Here is a 17995-nt window from a genome sequence, read left to right on the forward strand (position 1 = left end):
TTGTCATATGGACTGGTATCCAAAGCTATGCACTCGGCCTGTGAATTTTTAGAACCCAAGTACAGGCCTTTACATTTCTCCCTATCGTTCTTAGCAGCCTAACTGTTGCCAATTTGGATTCAACAGCTGAAGCTGCTTCAAGTTCCATATAAGAAGTTGAACTCAGGAGGCAAAACAAGCTACCCACGTGGACCATTCCAATTCAAGGGGGCAACCCTGGAGTTGGGCTGCCCATGCTCATGAGGAAAGAAAAGAGCTCTTCTCTTTAGAGCAGGGCCCCCAGCTGCTAGTGTTTGTCATGCCTTCCTCCATCTTCACTTGCTGCTTCAGAAGATGGAGGAGATATGCCAGCATGCATCCTTCTACTTATAGGATGGTAGATCCCACATCAGAACTTTCAAAAGCAGAGGAGGGGGGGCGGCTAGGTGGCGCAGTGGATAAAGCACCGGCCCTGAATTCAGGAGTACCTGAGTTCAAATCCGGTCTCAGATACTTGACACTTACTAGATGTGTGACCCTGGGCAAGTCACTTTACCCCCATTGCCCCGCAAAAACAAAAACAAAAAACAAAACAAAACAAAAAAAAAAGCAGAGGAGGGGCAGCTAGATGGTGCAGTGGATAGAGCACCGGCCCTGGAGTCAGGAATACCTGAGTTCAAATCCGGCCTCAGACACTTAACACTTACTAGCTGTGTGACCCTGGGCAAGTCACTTAACCCCAATTGCCTCACTAAAAAAAAAACAGAGGAAAAGGAATGAAAACAGGCAGTCTTGCTGAGGGAGAAAATCATTGCCATTTTCTAATTGCCCCCCAATACAGTCACAGAAGATCCCAAACAGGGGCAGCTAGGTGGCCCAGTGGATAGAGCACTGGCCACCACACACACAAAAAAAAACCCAACAACAACAACAACAAAAAAAGATGGAAAAAGGAAAGCAAAAAGCAAAACGAATACTTTGACTATTTCTGACAGCAAATGTAAATGCAATGCTCCACACCCATAATCCTTCACCTCTGTAACGGAGGGACAGACCTACATTTTCTCAACTCCTCTCTAGGGCCAACAACAGTCAAGGTTTACTTTTTCTTTTCATTCATGTTGTTGCAATCAGGGTGTGTATCGTGGTGCTGATTTTGCTTATTTAAAGCAAATTATTTAAACTGTATTAGATCCTAGAAGTGTCCCCAAATCTCTCTGAATGTATGTTTGTCATTTCTACTAGCATGATAATATTTGATTATAGTAAGCTACCTCAATGTGGCATAGCAGATAAAGCCCCTACGTCTGGAGTCAGGAAGTCCTGAATTCCAATGCAGCCTCAAACACTTACTAGCTGGATAGGATGCAGGACAAGTCACTTAACCTCTATCTACTTCAGTTTCCTCAATTGTAAAAGGAGGATTATGACAGCACCTACTTCACAGATTTTTTTTGTCAGGCTCCAGTGAAATAATATTTGTAAAGTGCTTTAGCATTGGGCCTGGACCACATTATTAGTAAGATCTTTTCTTTTTGCGGGGCAATGAGGGTTAAGTGATTTTCCCAGGGTCACACAGCTAGTAAGTGTCAAGTGTCTGAGGCCGGATTTGAACTCAGGTCCTCCTGAATCCAGGGCCAGTGCTTTATCCACTGCACCACCTAGCTGCCCCCAGTAAGATCTTAATAAATATTTATTCCTTCCCCCCCCCCCATCCCCACATGGATGAATTCATTCATCCATTCTCAAATCCACAGGGCTTAATTTTGTTTCTGGTTATTTGCTAACACAAAGTGATTCGATGAGCTTGTAACTGCACTGAGACTTTTGGGACACCTTGTATATGGTGCTGCTTTTGAACTCTTCCTTCTATGTGTCCACTTGTGAAATTTATTCATTTTTATAGAATAGTTCCAAATTGCTTTCCAGAATGGGTGGGACTCAATAAAAATGATTGACCACTTGCCAATTGCAGAGAAATACCATCCTAGGCATGGGGAAAAATATAGTCCTTGACTACTTTGCACTTTATGATCTAGTCTGAAGATAGGATGAACTCAACTCTGATACCCAATATTATGCAGTTAATTAGAGTTGAAAATCAAATGCTATATGAAATGAACTGAATTTTATTGTCTTTTTTCCCTTTTTGTCAAAATCTCTGTTATAAGAGATGGCTTGTTGGATAGGAAAACTGGGAGGAATATATTCAGAAATGAATGCACTCTAGCTGTGTGACCCTGGGCAAGTCACTTAAACCTCATTGTCCCGCAAAAAAAAGAAATGAATACAATTATATCTATATATGTATGTATGTATATACATATATATGTACATATATATATATATATATATATATTTGTGTCTAATGGTAGCCTTCTCTAGGGTGGGGGAGGAGGGAAAAAATGGAAAATAAAGAAATTTCATGATAACTTAAAAAGGAATAGCAAGTTGTCCATAATAGATTTGCAGTTTCATTTTTTATAACACTATATCATGGAAATGCTTGTTTTATTCCATAAATGAAAAATAAAATTAATTCTAGTTTAAAAACAAAAAGAAGGGAGGGGTTAATGTATGAGAAGATACTAGGAAATAACAGTGCTATAATAAAGCATTTTTAAAACCCTGAAATAAATTTATAAAGCAAGTAAATTTTTTTTAAAGAAATGAATCCAATGAAAAAACCAATAGCGATAATAAAAATGTAAAATTTTAATAACCCATCTAAATGAATAAAATATCCAAGGGCAGATCATGGCTAGATCCTGTGAGAATATCCCTGGGTCCCATATCTTTTCGCAGATCACTAAGGCCCCTCCCTATAACAGCTTCTTCAAAGAGAGTTACCAGGTCCCAATTGCCCCTTCTGCCTCATGGAACTAGTTTCATTTCTTGGGAAAGATTACTTTATTTCTACAAAGTGTTGAAGGCTACTGGTAGGTGTGCTCGGTGAGCTGATGGTCTATTGGGTTTTGGACTCCCAAATGCGAGAGATGCCCTTTCCAGAAAAAGAGACTAAAATAGGAAGCAAGAAGAGACTTGCAGCTCCTGAATTAAACCCACTCAGGGTGAAAGTTCAGGGGTTGTCATATTTGAAATTTGAGCTGCTACAAGGCAGAGCCTTTTTTATCTCACCACTGAGATAGATGGCTACCAGCTCTCCAGCCCCTCCCCACCCTGCCATCCCAACTGACCCCCTTCCACAACCCCCCCAGGGGCCCCTTCTGCAGGATGGTTTATCTTACTGCTGCCATTTTTGGAAACTGCTTCAGTTCCCAGAGCCAGGAAGGGAAGGAGGGAGGAGAAGCAGGATTGTAACAGATGCTCAATGTAATCATAACTGGGAGTGTGAGTGGAATATCCCCCCCCCCAACCACCCCTCCCCCCCCACACACACACAGAGGGAAGAGGATAGCAGAATGGCTTAGAAACCAAAACCTCACAATATGTTGTTTATGGGAAACACATGTGAAGTAGAGAGATACCCACATGATTAAAATAAAGGTATGGAGCAGAATGCATTATACTTCAGCTGAAATAAAAAAGGCAGGGACAGCCACCGTGATCTCAAAGCAGCATCACTTTGGGAGGATTAAAAATTGTAGATCCTCAGGGGACAGTAGGCATCCTCTGGGTCCCCAGAGAACCTGCAGACTTTCAGTGCTCCCCAAGGGATGTGATCCAGGGCAAAGTCTGCTCACTTACTTCCCTCCTGGTCTGAGCTCTGCAAGTTCCTGCCCCATGCTCACTACACAGCTAAGCAGCCTGCTAGGGACCACTCCTCTCCACCACCCCCTGTGCAGATGTCTCTGCTCTGTGTGACCCAGAACAGGGGAGTGGGTGACAGAGCTGCCTGATGGTACCTGCACCTTACAGGGGATCCCTGGGATGTCTTTCTGCCCCAGTGAAATGCCCAGTGCAGGGGCACAATCGATTTACCATGACAGATGCTAACCACTGTGAGAGAAACATGAATCAGACTTACACTTCTTAATGCTAACAATCAACTTTATTCACTGACAGCATGCAAATATTAGTATATTAACTGGTTTTTTAAATTTTTTTTCTTCAGTCCCAAATTTTCTCCCTCCCTCCACCCCCTCCCCCCACCCATTGAGTTCCCTCATTATACACATTAAGTCATGCAAAACATTTATTTCCACATTAGCCATGTTGCGGAAAAAAAGGGAAAAACAGTGAAAAAATATGCTTCCATCTGCATTCAGTTTATCGGTTCTCACTCTGGAGGTGGATTGCATTTTTCATCATGAGTCCTTTGGAATTGTCTTGGATCATTGTCTTGATGAGAGTAGCTAAGTCTTTCACAGTTGGTTCTGGTTACAATAATACTGTTACTGTGTCCAATGTTCTCCTACAACGTCACTTCATTTTGCATCAGGACATATAAGTATACCCAGGTTTTTCTGAAAAATCCATTTCATCATTTTTTACAGCATAACTCCATTCCATCACAATCATATACCACAATGCGTTCAGCCATTCCCCAATTGGTGGACACCCCCTCAGTTTCCAAAAAGCCCCAAAAGAGCTGCCATATTTTGGTACATATATTTTTGGTCCTTTGACTTGTTCTTTGATGTCTTGGGAGTACATACCTGGTAGTGGTATTGCAGGGTCAAAGGGTATGCACAATTTTTTATAGCCCTTTGGGAATAGTTCCAAATTGTTCTCCAGAATGGTTGGACTAGTTCACAACTCCAACAGTACATTAGTGCCCTTATTTTCCCACATTCCCCTTCAGCAAGTCATTTTCCTACTGCTTATTCATAATCTTTGACCATTTATCAATTGGAGAATGGCTTTTATCTTTTACAAATTTCACTCCATTCCCTAAATATTTAAAAAATGAAACCTTTATGAGGAACTTGTTGTAAAAAGGTGTTTTTTCCCCAAGTTTTCTGCTTTCCTTCTAATTTTGGCTGGATTGGTTTGGTTTTATTCATACGAAACCTTTTAAATTTGACGTAAATGCATTTAACTATGCATTTTACCTCCCATGATCCACTCTATCTCTGGTTTGGTCATGAACTCTTCCCTTATCCACAGATTGATATCTGATGACACAAGCTAATGGTGAGGTTGTTTACCAAATTTTCGCATTGGTGGTCTGTCCTAAATAGAAGTCACATATATTTATCAGTTGTTGATGAACACAAACAGGTTGTTTACCAACTTATACCACAAAATGTTTATCTTAATATTGAAAGAGAAGCTACAAAAAACAAACATAAGAACACTTCATCACAAAATGGTGGTCAATAAAAAATGGAGGAAGTTATACCAAGGTAACAAATGTATTCTCACTACATTCCACCCTCTGGCTGCTGGCTATCCCAGCAGTCATCTAGGATGGTCTATAAATAATATTGTAATTACCACTAATAAAATCCAAATAGCAATTCCAAACACTCAATGTTTATATCACTTAGAGTTAGAACATATTGGTACACACAAGCATCAATATTACATTTAGCATTAACACATTTTAAAATATGTTCTTAATACAGTGACAATAGGTCTTTCCATTTGTTCCATGTTTTCTCATGGCAAGTCATCTGAAGACCAAGCCAGGAATTGCTATAAGAGAACATGTTACAAGGCCTCTTAATTTCTTCTCATTTCAAGCCAATGTCCTGCGGATTTTCTATCTGGTGATCACTATCATGTCTATCATCATTTGTTTTTTCATCAGGCCAGGCATGGCTAAAGTCTTTGATTGCCTCTACATCTCAAGGATGCTTAAGCAATCTTGGTGAGGTTTTCTTGTGTCTCTGGAAAGTCAAAAGGTTGTAACCCCTTGATTTCCAATGGGGTATATGTCTAAGTAGGTAGCAGTTCCCACTCTCATGTTGGCAATGTTTTGTATTTGTGTATCCTGCTTTCACAACTGTGATTTGCAGGAACAGTTGGATATTGAACAACCAACCAGAGGTAAAGTCAGGGTGAAGTCATTCTTGGTTGCAAGGGGCTGCAAGAAGGTTCTCTGAGGTGATACACAGGATAGGGTATGCGATGAGATATGCAAGGATGAGCAGCAGTAGAATCACGAAGGCACCAATGATGAAATCACAGCACATACACATCTGTTAAAAAGAAAAAGAAAACCAAAACCTTAAGAGAGCTTTGTATGTCACTTCTCTTCAAGAGATCCAAAACCATTTCCCAAGCCCATCTGTGACCCAGATTGCATTCTATTTCCCCACTCCAGTGGTTTCCACTAGAACTAGCTGCTGGATCTGGGGGAGAGGGGGTCTATTCCACCACATTCTGGCTCTTTCTGTGAGAATTTGTTGCTTCCTTTTCCAAATCAATGGAAGGTGGAACAATAATTTTAAACTCATCCACTAATCCAGGATGAATTTTTCTTGGCCTATTATTAAACTAGCTCACTGCTTTTCTGGTGAGTTCTTTCCAGTCAGTAGCCTTTGCATCCTCGAAGATTTTATTGACTAGTGTCTTAAGTATCTTTCTACCTTCCCTGCAGCCTGTGGATTATAAAATAGGTGGAAGCTAGATCTTCATTGTATGGACTGAGAAATGTGGTCTGTGATTACTCTCAATTATTAGTGCCTGGCCATAATAAACAATTAACAATGTTAGCCCTTCAAGACAGGAGTCTGATTGCTCATGTACTGAGAACAAGACCTAGGCCTTCTGGCTGAGAAAAGACACTACCTTTGAAGTTCAAATCACTCTAAGAATTTAATAAAAAAATAATTAGGAAAAAGAAGAGGAGGAGGAGGAGGAGGAGGAGGAAGAGAAAGGAAGGCCAGATTGGGTCCACAGGGACATATGCCAACCCCATATATTACCTTTTAGACAAAAAACCAAATAAAACCCACCCATTAACCCCACCATGAACAAACCACTTACTTGATTTCTTAGGGCTTGCCACTTAGTATGTCTCGAACTGGTATTCAATGAAAAAGTTCCTTCTCGCAGCCCAGCTGGAAGTTGTCTGTCTCCGGATGTGGCGGTTGGCTGGAAAGTCTGCAAACCCCTGTCAGTCAATCAGCAGTATCTTCAAGCAAACATGATGTGGGTGTTTGAGTCTCAAGTTGGCTCTCAGGAGCCAGGCTCAGTCTCAACCCAAGAACAGGCTGAAGACTGGGGCCTCCAGTGGGTTTCTCATAGGTCTAGCTTTGGGCTTTTGGCTGGTTATACCCAAGTTTGGATAGGTGGCTGGTGAAGTAATTTGTTTACCAATTGATTTCATTGATACCTGATGACATAAGTTAATGGTGAGGTTGCTTACAAAATTTCCCCATTGGTGGGCTGTCATATATGGGCATCCCATATGTTTATCAGTTGTTTATAAACACAAACATTGTTTAACAACCTATACTACACATAAACTTATTTTAGTATTGAAAAACAAGTTATGAAAAACAAACACCAAACCACTTCAACACAAAACAGCAGATTAATAAAAAAATGGAATCAATTATGTCACGGGCAACACACAATCTCATTTCATCTGGTGCTTCCTGCCCAGGTGTCCAGTCTCGAGCTTCTTTCAGTCCCTGGGTGCTGTAGATGCTCCTGGCAAGTCCCCATCCCCAATGTCCACAGATCTCTGTCTTTCTCCTTCAGCTGCCCGGTGCTGGTGACTTTTGCTTGGATTTTCTGATCAGAATTTGGTCTGGTGTATTTTCTAGATCTTTGTGGAGGAGTCCTGGTGGAGGAGTTATGCTGTATATCTTTCTGTTACTCCTCCATCTTGACTGCCTCTCTGAAATATTTTTAATTATTAAACATTACTCTTCTTTAAAGTAGGGAGATTTTTCACACTACACTGCAGACACTTTGAGAAAAAAAAATATAAAACACCACAATGAGCAGACAGCACGATCACATTAAATTAAAAATTCACTCTTCTTCTTCAGAACTGACTGCTTTGGAAGTCAGGGCTGCTCCATCTTCGTCAGGGTCTGGAATTTGGAGGACTTCAATTAGTGAATTGGGAAGGACAGAATTCATGTACTGTGGAGTGATCAGGATGAACTGGAGGTGTTCCTGGGAATGAGCTATCCTGAGGATCATGTCCATTGCGATTTTGCGATGGTCACTGTCCAGGCAGACATCAAATGTATCCAGACATCTGAAGGGAGATTCTGTGATGGACCACAAAGTAATGATGAGCAGGAAGTTTGAAAAGTAATGCCTTTCTCCTGCTGAGGCTCGCAAGTCATTGAAAGCAGCATCTCCACGATTGAACATTACAGAAAGGGTCTCATTGATGTGATCAAAGTGAATATCCCCATGGAAGGACCACTGAGATAGTAAGCTGTCAAAGTACAATTTACCTTGAATAGAAAGATTCCTTCTTCGTTTCTGGTAGGCTTCATATCTCTGTTTTGATATGTCTTCCATTGTTTTGATGAGCTTTTTCAAATTCTTCACTTTGTTATCTAGATCCAGATATCTTTCTTTTGCTTCTTGGTACTGCCTCATTATATCTTCTCGGCTTCTGTGAGTGTAGTTTTCTGACTGTATTCTCTGTCTTAACAAACTGATTTCTCTGTCAAGAACAGAGGCAGTGTGTGTAACTTCTTTACGATCTGGGCAGATGTATTTGGCCTGAGCAGTCTCCCTCTCAAGTTCTCTCTCTTTCATTGCCAGCTCTTCTTTTTTCACTTGGAGGGAATCTAAGTGTTGCTTGAGCCTATTTTCATAATGCAGCATGCATTGGTGCTGGTTGTCCACTTCTAAAGCAGCCCGGTTTCGTTCTCCCCTGATGGATTCTACTAATTCTGAAATCTGATTGTATTGTACCTTAAGCTCCTCATTTCTCTTTTCAGCATCAATTTTGGGCTGCCTTAATTTCTCCATCTCTACCTTTCTAATTTTCATCTTTTCCTCAGCCTCTTTCATCTCTTCTTTAATTTCTTGGGCTTCGTCTTCCAGGATTGAGATATCTATTGACTGATTTTGTTCTTCTTCCTCAAGATCTTTCATTTCTGAGGTGAAACTGATTACTTTAATCTTAATCTCTTTCAAATGTTGATAATGACTATCAATAGTTTCTCGGTTTTTCTTGACATCCTTCTCAAGTGAACACACATGTTCCTGAAATGCTGACAGCTGTTCTATTTTGTTTTTCACATCTTTCTCCAAATTACTTATTTCCATTTCTATATCACCCAAGTAAATAGGCCTCAGTTTTTCAGATGTGTAATAGTGTCGCTCAAATACTTGGTCCCCATCACCAGTTAAAACTTTGGTACAGTTCTTGGGGGGCCTCTGAGCCTGCATCACAGTGCAAGCCAAGGACTTGCTTTTAATGAGCAGCACTGACTCTATGCCCTTCATGTCAATCAAAGTATTGGCCACCACGGCATTGTCTATTTCTAAAGCAGTGAGAACTGTTGGAAATTCTGGGTGATAAGCCATTCTATCTGTTAAATCATAAACTTCGCATGCAAATGCTGAAGTGATTATCTGTGGCCTTGAAGAGTCTGATGGGTAAAACTTTTTCATCAGCCCCTGAAGGATTTTCTCATCATTGTGGTTGTCACAAAAAAAGGAAAGAAGAAGGCCCTTTAAGCAGGACTCAATAGCCAAAGTAAATTCAGGCTCCCGAACCCGAATACAAGCTCCCAGTGGGCCTATGGGTTTGTAAGTAAAGAGCCCTTGTCTATGGGCATCTTCTATAGCCTCAAGAAGGGCTGGAATCTGAGGTCCAAATCGTTTTAGTGGCTCAGATTTACAGTCTTTCAATTGGTCTAGCTGTCTTTGTTCATCATCCAGTATTTGCTGCATATATGTTTCTTGTTCCCTGATTTGAGAATGCTCTTTGTCATCTTTCTCTATAGCTTGATGAAGATGTTTTATTTCTTCAACAAGGGTATCTTCCTGATCTTTAAAGTTCCTAATCTTTTCCTTCAGCATGGAAATTTTGTTCTGTTTTTCCAACTCTGCTAGTTCTAGGCTCTTTTTCATTTCATCAATTTGGTTATGAAGCTGTTCAGAAACTTGGTCTAATTTGTTAAACTCATTTTGGGAATAATTATAGAAAGCCTCTGCTTGACAATAGGCCCTGTCTGTTTTCATGGCATCCTCATTTGCTTCAATGCACTGGGGCTCTAATTCAGCAGCTTCTTCACTTAACTTCTGCATGTTCTCATGTATGGCTCTATACTTCTTTTCTGCTTCACTAAATTTGACCTTTGAGGCCTCCAGTTCCTGATTTAATATGACAGTACGCTGATCTCCAATACTTATGTTCCCGATCATATTATCAATTTCTCTTTCGGTTTTACTCACTAGTGCCCAAGCCATTTCATTTTTCAAGTCCTCCAATTTCTTCCTCAAGGTAACCATATTCTGAAAATGCTCTTCTATCTCTATGCCCTGCCGTTTGAGCTCCTCAAGCTGCTCTTCTCCTTGTTCTATCTGATGCTGGTTTCTGGCTTTTCTCTCCATAATTTGTGAGTAGTCCTCTCTCATCTGTTCAAGCTCAGTTGCTTTCATAAACAATTTATATCTGTCCCCATCATTTCTGGTATCCATCAACTGCCTGCTCAACTCTTCCCTTAAAATAGACACTGGATTATCAACCTGTATCTTAAAACGCTCGAGAATGGCAGTAAGGTCCTCTTTCTTAGAAGAAACCACATCGCCCGTATGGCTTTTTAATTCATAAGTCTCACTCTCATCTATACTGATGTGCTGGTGCACAGTTATGGAGTCCCCATAAAGATCAGACTTAAAAGCATAATCTCCTCTGTTCCTTAATGTGATTGAGATGTCGGCAGAAGTCTCTCCATCTTTTATCAACCCTTTCAAAGACGTTCCTAACGATTTTCCACCAAGACCAACGACAAGAGCGGTTAACAACGCATTCTTCCCACTGTGCCCCACCATGAAATTGACATTCGACCCAAATTTCACAGGTCCAAGCATTGTATAGCCCATAAAGTTCTCCACCTGGATACTCTCAATGACCCCAAATTCCCCCGAGACGGAATGAGAAGTGGAACTTCCAAGAGACAGGTTCTGAGGGGGGGCCCTCTCAGGCCCCTCTTCCGAAGTCCCCTCTCCCCCTGGTCCCGGTCCTGGTCCTGGTTCTGGTTCTGGCCCAGGCGATGGCTCTGGCCTGGCTCTTTTCTGCTCTGTGGCCGGAGGGAAATCATCCTCCTTTCTCTTGGACATTCTGCCCGCGACAGAGGGACCGGCCCCGAGACGCTGCTAAGGGCTCCTTGTCCTCCTCCCCAAGGCTGCGGCCCGCGGCGCGCGCCCGATCCCTCGCTCGATCGCTCTATGCGGCCCTTGCCTCCTCCTCCTCCTCCTCCTCCTCTTAGACCCTCAGAGCCACGGCCACCCCAGCTTCCTTAAGTCTAGTCCAGCACAGACGGCCCGGTTCGGACCTACCTCGGAGCCTGACGGCGGCTCAGGAGGCACGGCGGCGGCGACGACGAGGGCACCCAGCAGCTCCGGGAATGCCGAGGTCCGGCAGAGACGGCGGCGCGATCGCCAAGCCTCGGCAGAGGCGGCGGCCCGGGGGGGGGGGGGGGGGGAGGGGAGCGATCGCCAAGCCTCGGCAGAGGAGGGGGCACCGGGGGTGTGTGTGTGGGGGGGGGGCGCGGTGGCCAAGCCTCGGCAGAGGTGGCAGCACCCGGGAGGCGCGCGAACGCCTAGACCCGCAGAGGCGGCGGGCACCAGGAGGGGGTGGGGGTGGCGAGAACGCCAAAACCCGCAGAGGAGGCAGGCAACAGAGGGTCCGCGAACGCCAAGACCCGACAGACACGGGATGGGGGGTGGGGGTGGGGGCCCACAAATGCCAAGACCCGACAGAGGCGGCGGACAACCTGGGGGGGGGGGCCCGCGAACGCCAAGACCCAACAGGGGCGGCGGCGGCAACGATCAGCGTCCCGGGGACTCCGTCCCCCACACGCGCCGCCCCCTCCCCCGCACAATCACGCGAACCCGGGGACCTGCCCCCCCACACCCGCTCCCGCGGTTAGGAACCCCTCACCACTCAGCCCAAGACCACCAGCAGCAAGGAAACTAAACACCCAATCTCTGACAGCAACTCCACCACAAGCTCCTCCTGCGCATGCGTAGGGCCTGGGGAGAAGGAGGCGGGGCCGAATTGCTGAACTGCGCCTGCACCGCAGCTTCCCCGCCACCACCCCGCCCTCAGTTTGCCGCAGTAGCGCTCCTTCTGCGCCTGCGTGGAGCCGGGTAGAAATGGATTGGGAGGGAGCGCTGGGTGAGCGCCTGCGCAGATACCTTGCGGTCCAACCCCACCTTCAATCTGCCGCAGCAGGTCTGCAGCCAAGTTCCTTCTGCGCCTGCGCAGAGTTTGGCCGAGGGAGGGGGAACCTGAGCGCTGCTGTGCGCCTGCGCGGAAACATTTCCACAGAGATACTGCACTCGCTGCAGTAGAGCTGCAGTCTGGCTCCTTTTGCGCCTGCGCGGAACGGGGATGGGGCCAGGAAGGAAAGACTAGGTGGTGGGGGGGAAGGAGAGAAAGACCAACCTACAGAGACAAAGAAAAAGGGTGGGGGAGCGGAGCACTAATATGCGCCTGCGCAGCGGCCTGCTGCTTGCCCCCCCCCCCCCTTTACCTGCCCGGGCCCTCCGGGGTGTTTCCTCGGGAGGGCCAAAAGGTTTCCAGTGGGCAGTGAGGAAATGATGCATCTGGTGGCTCTGTCTCTCTGTCTGTCTGTCCGTCCCTTGGGCCCCAGCTGCTCTCTCTGTCCGTGCCTCTCCACCCCCCCCCCCCACATGTCAGCTTCCAAGAGTTCCCTGATCATTAATGGGCAGAAATCTCCAGGCTCTCTTCCACCTATCTCCTGACCCTCATCACTCTGCTAAGCCCCTCCAGTCCTCTCTCCCTGTCTGTCTGTCTCTGGATATGTCTGTCTGTCTTTGCCGTCTTTGTCTCTCTGTCTCTGTCTGTCTGTCTCTCTCCAAATGGCTGCTTGGCATCTCCAGTGGAATGTCCCATTGGCCTCTCAGACTTCCTCCTTATCTTTTCCCATAACCCCCCCCCCTCACCCTGGTCATTTCCCTATCTCTGTTGGGCACCACCCTTTCCAGTCAACCAGGTTCACAATCTTGGCACTATCCTTGATCTCTCAGGCTTAAACCCAGCCCCAAATCGTGAGTCTTCTTGGTCCCTCTTCCTTCACATCTCTCACCCATCCCCGATTCTCCCCACTCATACCACGACCACCCTAGTACAGGCTGGGGCCAATAGCCATGGCCTCCTCATGGTGGTAGCGGTAATGGAGGAGGGGGATCTCCCTGCATCCATTCTCTGCCATCCTCACACAACTCCCCAAATGGTGTTCACCGCTAAACCACAGCTCTGACCCTGGCACTCTGCTGTCTGAGAAGCTTCAGCCACCAAGATAAAATAGAAATGGTTCTGTTGGGCTTTGAGAGCTCTTCCCATCCTTGATGCAGCCTCCCTGGCCACCCTACCTGCAGTGTCTAGCTGTCTTCACGGAGAATAGCAAGCACTTCAGTAATGCTCTTTTACTGGATGACAGTAAGGAGTGGGAGGCAGTCCATGGAGCCCCCACCTCTCTAACTGGAGTTCTTCTCAGCCCAGTGGAAGGGTCGATATCAGGCCTTGGGGTGAATGAACATGGTTTTGAAGCCCAGGTCACACTTTTACTACCTCTGACTTTGGGAAATTCCTATCCTCTCTGCACCTGGTTTTTCCCTGGGGAATGCCAAAGAGCAGTAGAAAGCAGGGGCAGTGTTTATTTTAGGCAAGCATTTGGTATCTATGGGAATCTCTCCCACTGGTAGTGTCTCAGCAGCTGAAGTTTGTAAACACTGCTCAGGCTATTTTGATATCCTGTCCATCTTTGTATCTAAGATACTGGCCAAAAGATGACTTTCCCCCCCTCCAACCACTGGTTTAGAAATCCCCCCTCTGTCTTATCTTGGGCTTGTCAAAATGGCTATATAAGTACACATGACCCAGTAGGGTTGGCAGAGTACCAGATGTTGAGGCTTCTCCCATGATTGCATTGTAGTCTGAATGTGTTTGATTGGTCTAATTTCTTTTTCGTTTGAAACAAAAATCTTTATACTTATTTTCGAGGTAGACGTGTGTTTCTGTGTCTGTGACTGTTTGTATGGTGGTAGTAATTTCTGTGCGTGGCTTCCTATTTTGTTGTCCAGGTCTCCCAAAACTTTGAAATATTCCAAATATGTTCTCCAGCAAAATGGAGTGGGAAAATGCAGGCCCGAGCGCTCAGAAGACAGGAGTTCAAAGACCAGTTCTGCCCCTTATTAGCTGTGAAAGGCTTGGGCAATGCCTTTCTTTCTGAGGCTCATTTTCCTCCTTGTAAGATAGGAATGATTACATCCACTCTGCCCACCTCTCATGACTGTTGTGAGGTGCAAGGAGATGATGGGTTTGAAAGTATTTCCCAGAGCACCCTACCCATGGAAGAGACGATCATAATTCTCATTGTGGACTTGTGTTAAAAAATAGTATTATTAAGAACAGCTAGGTAGTGAAGTGGATAGAGTGCTGAGCTTGGAGTCAGGAAGATTCATATGAGTTCAAATCTGTCCTCAGACACTTACTAGCTGTGACCCTGGGAAAATCACTTCACTCTGTTTGCCTCAGTTTCCTCATCTGTAAAATAAGCAGGCTTTGGAATTCTAAAATTTTACACAAAGATCAAGAGTAAAAGAATCTGGTGAAAATCATATCCAATCCTAGAATCCATCCCCTAGGTAATCCCAGAATACTATTATTTGTGGCCATGGAGGAGAGAGATGACACGGAGCCTCCTTTTTGTCATTAGGTAATAAAATACTTTCTTTACCTCGTAGTAGTCATATCTCAGTGCACTGTAGAACCTGTTGATTATCTATCTATCACATCTCTCTCTCTCTCTCTCTCTCTCTCTCTCTCTCTCTCTCTATATATATATATATATATATATATATATATATATATATATGTATATATGTCTCTACAATTATCTATCCACTACCTCCCCCCAGAACCAGGTGGAAAGAGTAAGGAACTCTGCTTCTGATCACCACCTCCCTCAATCTGCCCTCCCTTTTATCATCTGCCCTCCCTTTTCTTTCCCCTTTCCTCCCCTGCTTCTGCCCTCCCTTCTATCAGTACCACCCTTTTCTCCTTGCCCTTCTACTTCCTTAAAGCATAAGCTAAGTTTCTTTATCCAAATGAGTTTATATGTTATTTCCTCTTTGAACCAAATATGATGAGAGTAAGGTTGAAACAATGCTCACCCCTCCCTACTTTCCCTCTATTGTAATAGGCTTGTCGAACCTCTTCCCTCTCCTCCCCATTCTCCTTTTATTCTGTCCCTTAAGTTTCTTTATATCATCACATCAAAGTCAATTTAATAACTATACTGTAATAGAGATACAGATGTCAAGAATTAAAAGTATTATCTTCCCATGTAAGTATATAAACAGTTTAACCTTATTGAATAACTTTTCCCCTGTTAACCTTTTTATACTTCTCTTGAGTCATGTATTTGAAGATCAAATTTTCTGTTCAGTTCGGGTCTTTTCTTCAGGAATCCTTGGAAGTCCCTTATTTCATTGAATGTCTATCTTTTCCCCTGAAAGATAATGCTCAGTTTTGCTGGGTAGTTGATTCTTGGTTGCAATCCAAGCTCCTTTGCCTTCTGGAATATAATATTCTATGCCTTGCAGTCCTTTAATGTTGAAGCTGCCAAGTCCTGTGTAATTCTGACTGTGGCTTCATGATATTTAAATTGTTTCTTTCTGGATGGCTGTAGTATTTTCTTCTTCACCTCATCATCCCTGGCTGCCAACTATGGTCAGGGAAGCCCAACAGTCCCAGGAGTAGAAGTGTGCCCCAAACCACTAGCCCCTGAACCTATCAACTTGATAATTGCCTCTGTATGTGGTAAAGCCCCCTACATCTTCCTCAGCCTAAAGACACAGTAAAGTTCTCACCAATAAAGCCTGTGGCATTGTCAAATGTCTCAACATCAGAAATGGATATTGTTAATGGAAATGTCAGCTCCCATGGTATTAATGATCATCTCTATGGAGATGAACCTCAGATCTATTTTTCCAGCCCTGTACTCTCCCCTGACCTCCAGTCTTGAATCTCCAGCTGTCTATTGGATGTCTCCAAGATGTCCCTTAGATATCTTAAACTCAACATGTCCCAAATACTGCACTCCTGATCTCTTTCTCCCCCCACCATGATTGCTGAGTGTGCCACCATCCTGCCAGTCACCCAGGCTTCCAACCTAGGTGTCTTCCTGGACTCCTCATTCTCTCCCTCCTGCCCCCCATATCTGATCCCTGCCAGTACCTGTCATGTCTACCTTCCTCTCATCTCTCTCCTCTGATACCACCACCACCTTGGTGCAGCATCCTCCATCCTCATGCCTCAGCTATTGCAATGGCCAGCTTGTCTCACAGCCTCCACTTTCTCCTCACTCCAGTCTCTACTCCACTCAGTTATGAGAGTGATCTTCCTAAAGGGCCGGTCTCACCAAGTCACCCCAGCTCCACCTCATTCAAACAACACCATTGGCTCCCTGTTGCCTGCAGGACCAAATATCAAATCCTCTATTTGCCTCTTAAGGCCCTTCATAAGTGGCTTAATCCTCCTTCCTTTTCAGACTTCCTAAACCATAGCCGACTGCTCAAGTCCCCTGACACTGGTTCCCTTGCTCTTCATGGCACAAGACACTGCATCTCCCGACTCCCAGCATTTTCACCTCCTATCTCCCATCCCTGGAATTCTCTCTCAATCCGTATCCCAGGCTCCTGTCTTTGTTCATATCTCAACTAAATGCCCACCTTCCGAAAGAAGCCTTTTCCTGTCCTCCTTCACTTTAATTCATTCCCTCTCACATTCTCCCTCATTTATGCTGTATATGTCTTAAATATTAGTAAGATTTGCACACAGTTGTTTCCTTGTTGTCTCTTCCATTATACTGACTATCCAGAGATGCGACTGCCCCCCCCTTTTATTCCTAGGATTTAGCACAGTGCCTGGAGCAGAGTCAGTTCTTAGTAAATGTATGTTGACTGACTGACACAAGAAAAAGCATCAACATCTGCTTTGCTGTTGTGCTCTATGGATGACGGGAACGTTCTGACTTGCACCTGAAACCTATATGTGTCACCTCCGTTATTAGGATATGAACTCCTTGAGAGAAGCAGGGACTGGACTGCCTTTCCATTTGTATTCTCAAAGCTTAGCAAGACCTCTCTCCATTATAAAAGTGAAGGACTATAGGTGTGGAACATTGCATTTGTGTCATTATTGTTGTTTGTCCTTCATTCTCAAAGAGGACTGTGACAGATGTCATGACTTGCAAAGAATTGGCTTTAAGTGAGGCAGAGCTGTGCAAGGTCCCCTGCCTCACTCTCTCCTCCAGGGACATCTGGGTCCAATGGCAAGATAGATATCAGGACAACTGGAGATGGCCCTGGATGATTAAGGCAATTGGGGTTAAGTGACTTGCCCAGGGTCACACAGCTAGTAAGTGTCAAGTGTCTGAGGCCATTTGAACTCAGGTCTTCCTGACTCCAGGGCCGGTGCTCTATCCACTGCCACCTGGCTGCCCCCCAAAGCCTATTTTTAAGGTTAACCTGCCCAAATCTTATGGAAATAGATAATCTGCTTCTGGGGGTGCTTTCTGAGAGGGGACTGGCCTGCAAAGCTTAACTGCCAAAGGAGGAGATTTCAGGCAGTTCCCAACAAAGAACGTCAGCCCTTGTTCTAACTCCGAAGGCTGGGGTAAAGCCCGTAGAGCGCCCTGGACCTGCTTACCGAACCTAGGGGCCCCGTGCCCCGCCCCCACCCAACCGGCCACCCTCAGAACCCAGCGGTGAGATTCCCAGGTGCGATAGAGGCCATTTTTCTACCTTCTGCCCTGGTCTAAGGATGGCACCTTGGGAGTCACGCTCAGTCACCTGAGCCCCAGGTGAACTTTGGGCTGGTCCCCTGGCCTCTCTCCCCCTCAGTTATCCACTCCAAGCCCCCGGG

At 44.9% G+C, this 17995-nt stretch overlaps 2 protein-coding genes across 2 annotated transcripts; one reads left to right on the forward strand and one right to left on the reverse strand.

Moving 5' to 3' along the window:
* Positions 1-4425: 4425 nt before the first annotated feature.
* On the reverse strand, positions 4426-11347 carry LOC122733490 (structural maintenance of chromosomes protein 6-like). The gene is made up of 2 exons (XM_043973936.1): positions 6877-11347; positions 4426-6086 (listed from the first exon to the last, which is right to left on the reverse strand). The coding sequence occupies exon 1, from the start codon at positions 11155-11157 to the stop codon at positions 7873-7875; it is 3285 nt and encodes a 1094-aa protein (XP_043829871.1). The 5' UTR covers positions 11158-11347; the 3' UTR covers positions 4426-6086; positions 6877-7872.
* LOC122733906 (pro-resilin-like) lies at positions 11266-12107 on the forward strand. Its single transcript, XM_043974617.1, has 3 exons — positions 11266-11270; positions 11347-11741; positions 11844-12107. Exons 1-3 carry the CDS (start codon positions 11266-11268, stop codon positions 12014-12016), a joined length of 573 nt encoding a protein of 190 aa, XP_043830552.1. The 3' UTR covers positions 12017-12107.
* The last annotated feature ends 5888 nt before the right edge of the window (positions 12108-17995 follow it).

Source organism: Dromiciops gliroides, chromosome X, assembly GCF_019393635.1.
Source record: "Dromiciops gliroides isolate mDroGli1 chromosome X, mDroGli1.pri, whole genome shotgun sequence".
NCBI lineage: Eukaryota > Metazoa > Chordata > Mammalia > Microbiotheria > Microbiotheriidae > Dromiciops > Dromiciops gliroides.

Coding starts and splice junctions, on each gene's coding strand:
- LOC122733490 (XM_043973936.1), bottom strand. CDS start 11,157: ATGTCCAAGAGAAAGGAGGATGATTTCCCTCCGGCCACAGAGCAGAAA.
- LOC122733906 (XM_043974617.1), top strand. Junction 11,742..11,843: donor GGGTCCGCGAACGCCAAGAC/CCGACAGACACG, acceptor GAACGCCAAGAC/CCAACAGGGGCGGCGGCGGC.